Source organism: Convolutriloba macropyga, chromosome 1 (genome assembly GCF_964194025.1).
Source record: "Convolutriloba macropyga chromosome 1, txConMacr16.3, whole genome shotgun sequence".
NCBI classification, from domain to species: domain Eukaryota; kingdom Metazoa; phylum Xenacoelomorpha; order Acoela; family Convolutidae; genus Convolutriloba; species Convolutriloba macropyga.
Window position 1 is genome coordinate 45,983,838 of NC_134468.1, and position 1,175 is coordinate 45,985,012.

A 1,175-nucleotide genomic window follows, 5' to 3' on the forward strand; every position below is an offset into this window, starting at 1 on the left:
CCGGCCCAGTTTTTGGGTAAATTCAAAAATAATTCACTTGCGATCTTTATCAACTGGTATCAATTTGTCAATTGCCCTTTTGTAGGTTCGATTAGCGATACTGACCATTGCAGCTCTAGATGTGTGGTCGTCTCCAGTGGATAATTCCACCTTTTTTCCCAATGGATAACCGAATGGATGTACGTCGTTTTCAATTAGCCAGACCAAATCTCAAACATTTGGAATGCTGAGTTCTTCTTTCGATCATTTGTTCCTCTGCTGCAGCGATGGTAACTATTCTGACATCCATCTGTTCCAGATAACAGTCAGCAGTTTCTGCTGATCTCTGGATACTCATCTGTAGCTGGCTGAATTACAAGAGAACAAAAGATTCGGCCAAATTACGTTTCAGAGTCCAACGAGGAAAAGATTCGAGATTAATGCTTCGAGGTCTTCTACGTCTCCACGCACTTCTGTTATCGGACGCTTTTTCATCAATTGTTTGACAATCCAGAGTGATGTGTAGAGTGAATCTTCCTTCATTGGCTGTCTGTTGAGTACATTATAGACAGCTTTTTTGCAAGATCTGACAAGTTTTTCCCAAACACCATCGAAATGGGGTGTTGCTGGAGGATTGAAAGACCGTTTGATACATTTCTCAGCCAGCTGATTAGTGATTGCCTCCTCTGTCAGCTCCCTGAATGCCGCCTTGAATTCGTTGGCGGCACCCATGAAATTGTTACCGTTGTCAGGCACTTTTGTTTTAGGCTGCCCTTTTCTAGCTATGAACAGCTCCATAACAAGTTTCAAGTGGACAGCTCGCACACAAAGACAATTGAATATGCATAACCACTTTTTATGTTTCTTCTGAAGAGCTTGACTTCTAGAGGTCCAAAAAAATCTATTCCGCAGATTGTGAAGGCTGCACTCGGTCCTCAACTCTGCTTTGAGGTAGATCGCTCATCTGGGGTAAAATTGCACTGGCATGTTTTCTGCACGCACGTCACGCAGTTGTGTTTTACTCATCTCAGAGCATTTCTTAGCCCCATTTTCAAAAATCGTCTTTGAATCATGCTGCGAAGATATTCAACGCCTTCATGATGGTACGGCACAGCTGATGTTCTTGATTGAGATAAAGTTCAACCACCTAAAAGATAGGAGGTTTCGACTCGAAATCCATCATAAATCTCCGTAAT

The 1,175-nt window shown here is 42.4% G+C and overlaps 1 protein-coding gene across 1 annotated transcript; it reads right to left on the reverse strand.

Moving 5' to 3' along the window:
• Positions 1-387: 387 nt before the first annotated feature.
• On the reverse strand, positions 388-777 carry LOC142341865 (uncharacterized). Its single transcript, XM_075393180.1, has one exon. It carries the CDS (start codon positions 775-777, stop codon positions 388-390), a length of 390 nt encoding a protein of 129 aa, XP_075249295.1.
• Positions 778-1,175: the final 398 nt, after the last annotated feature.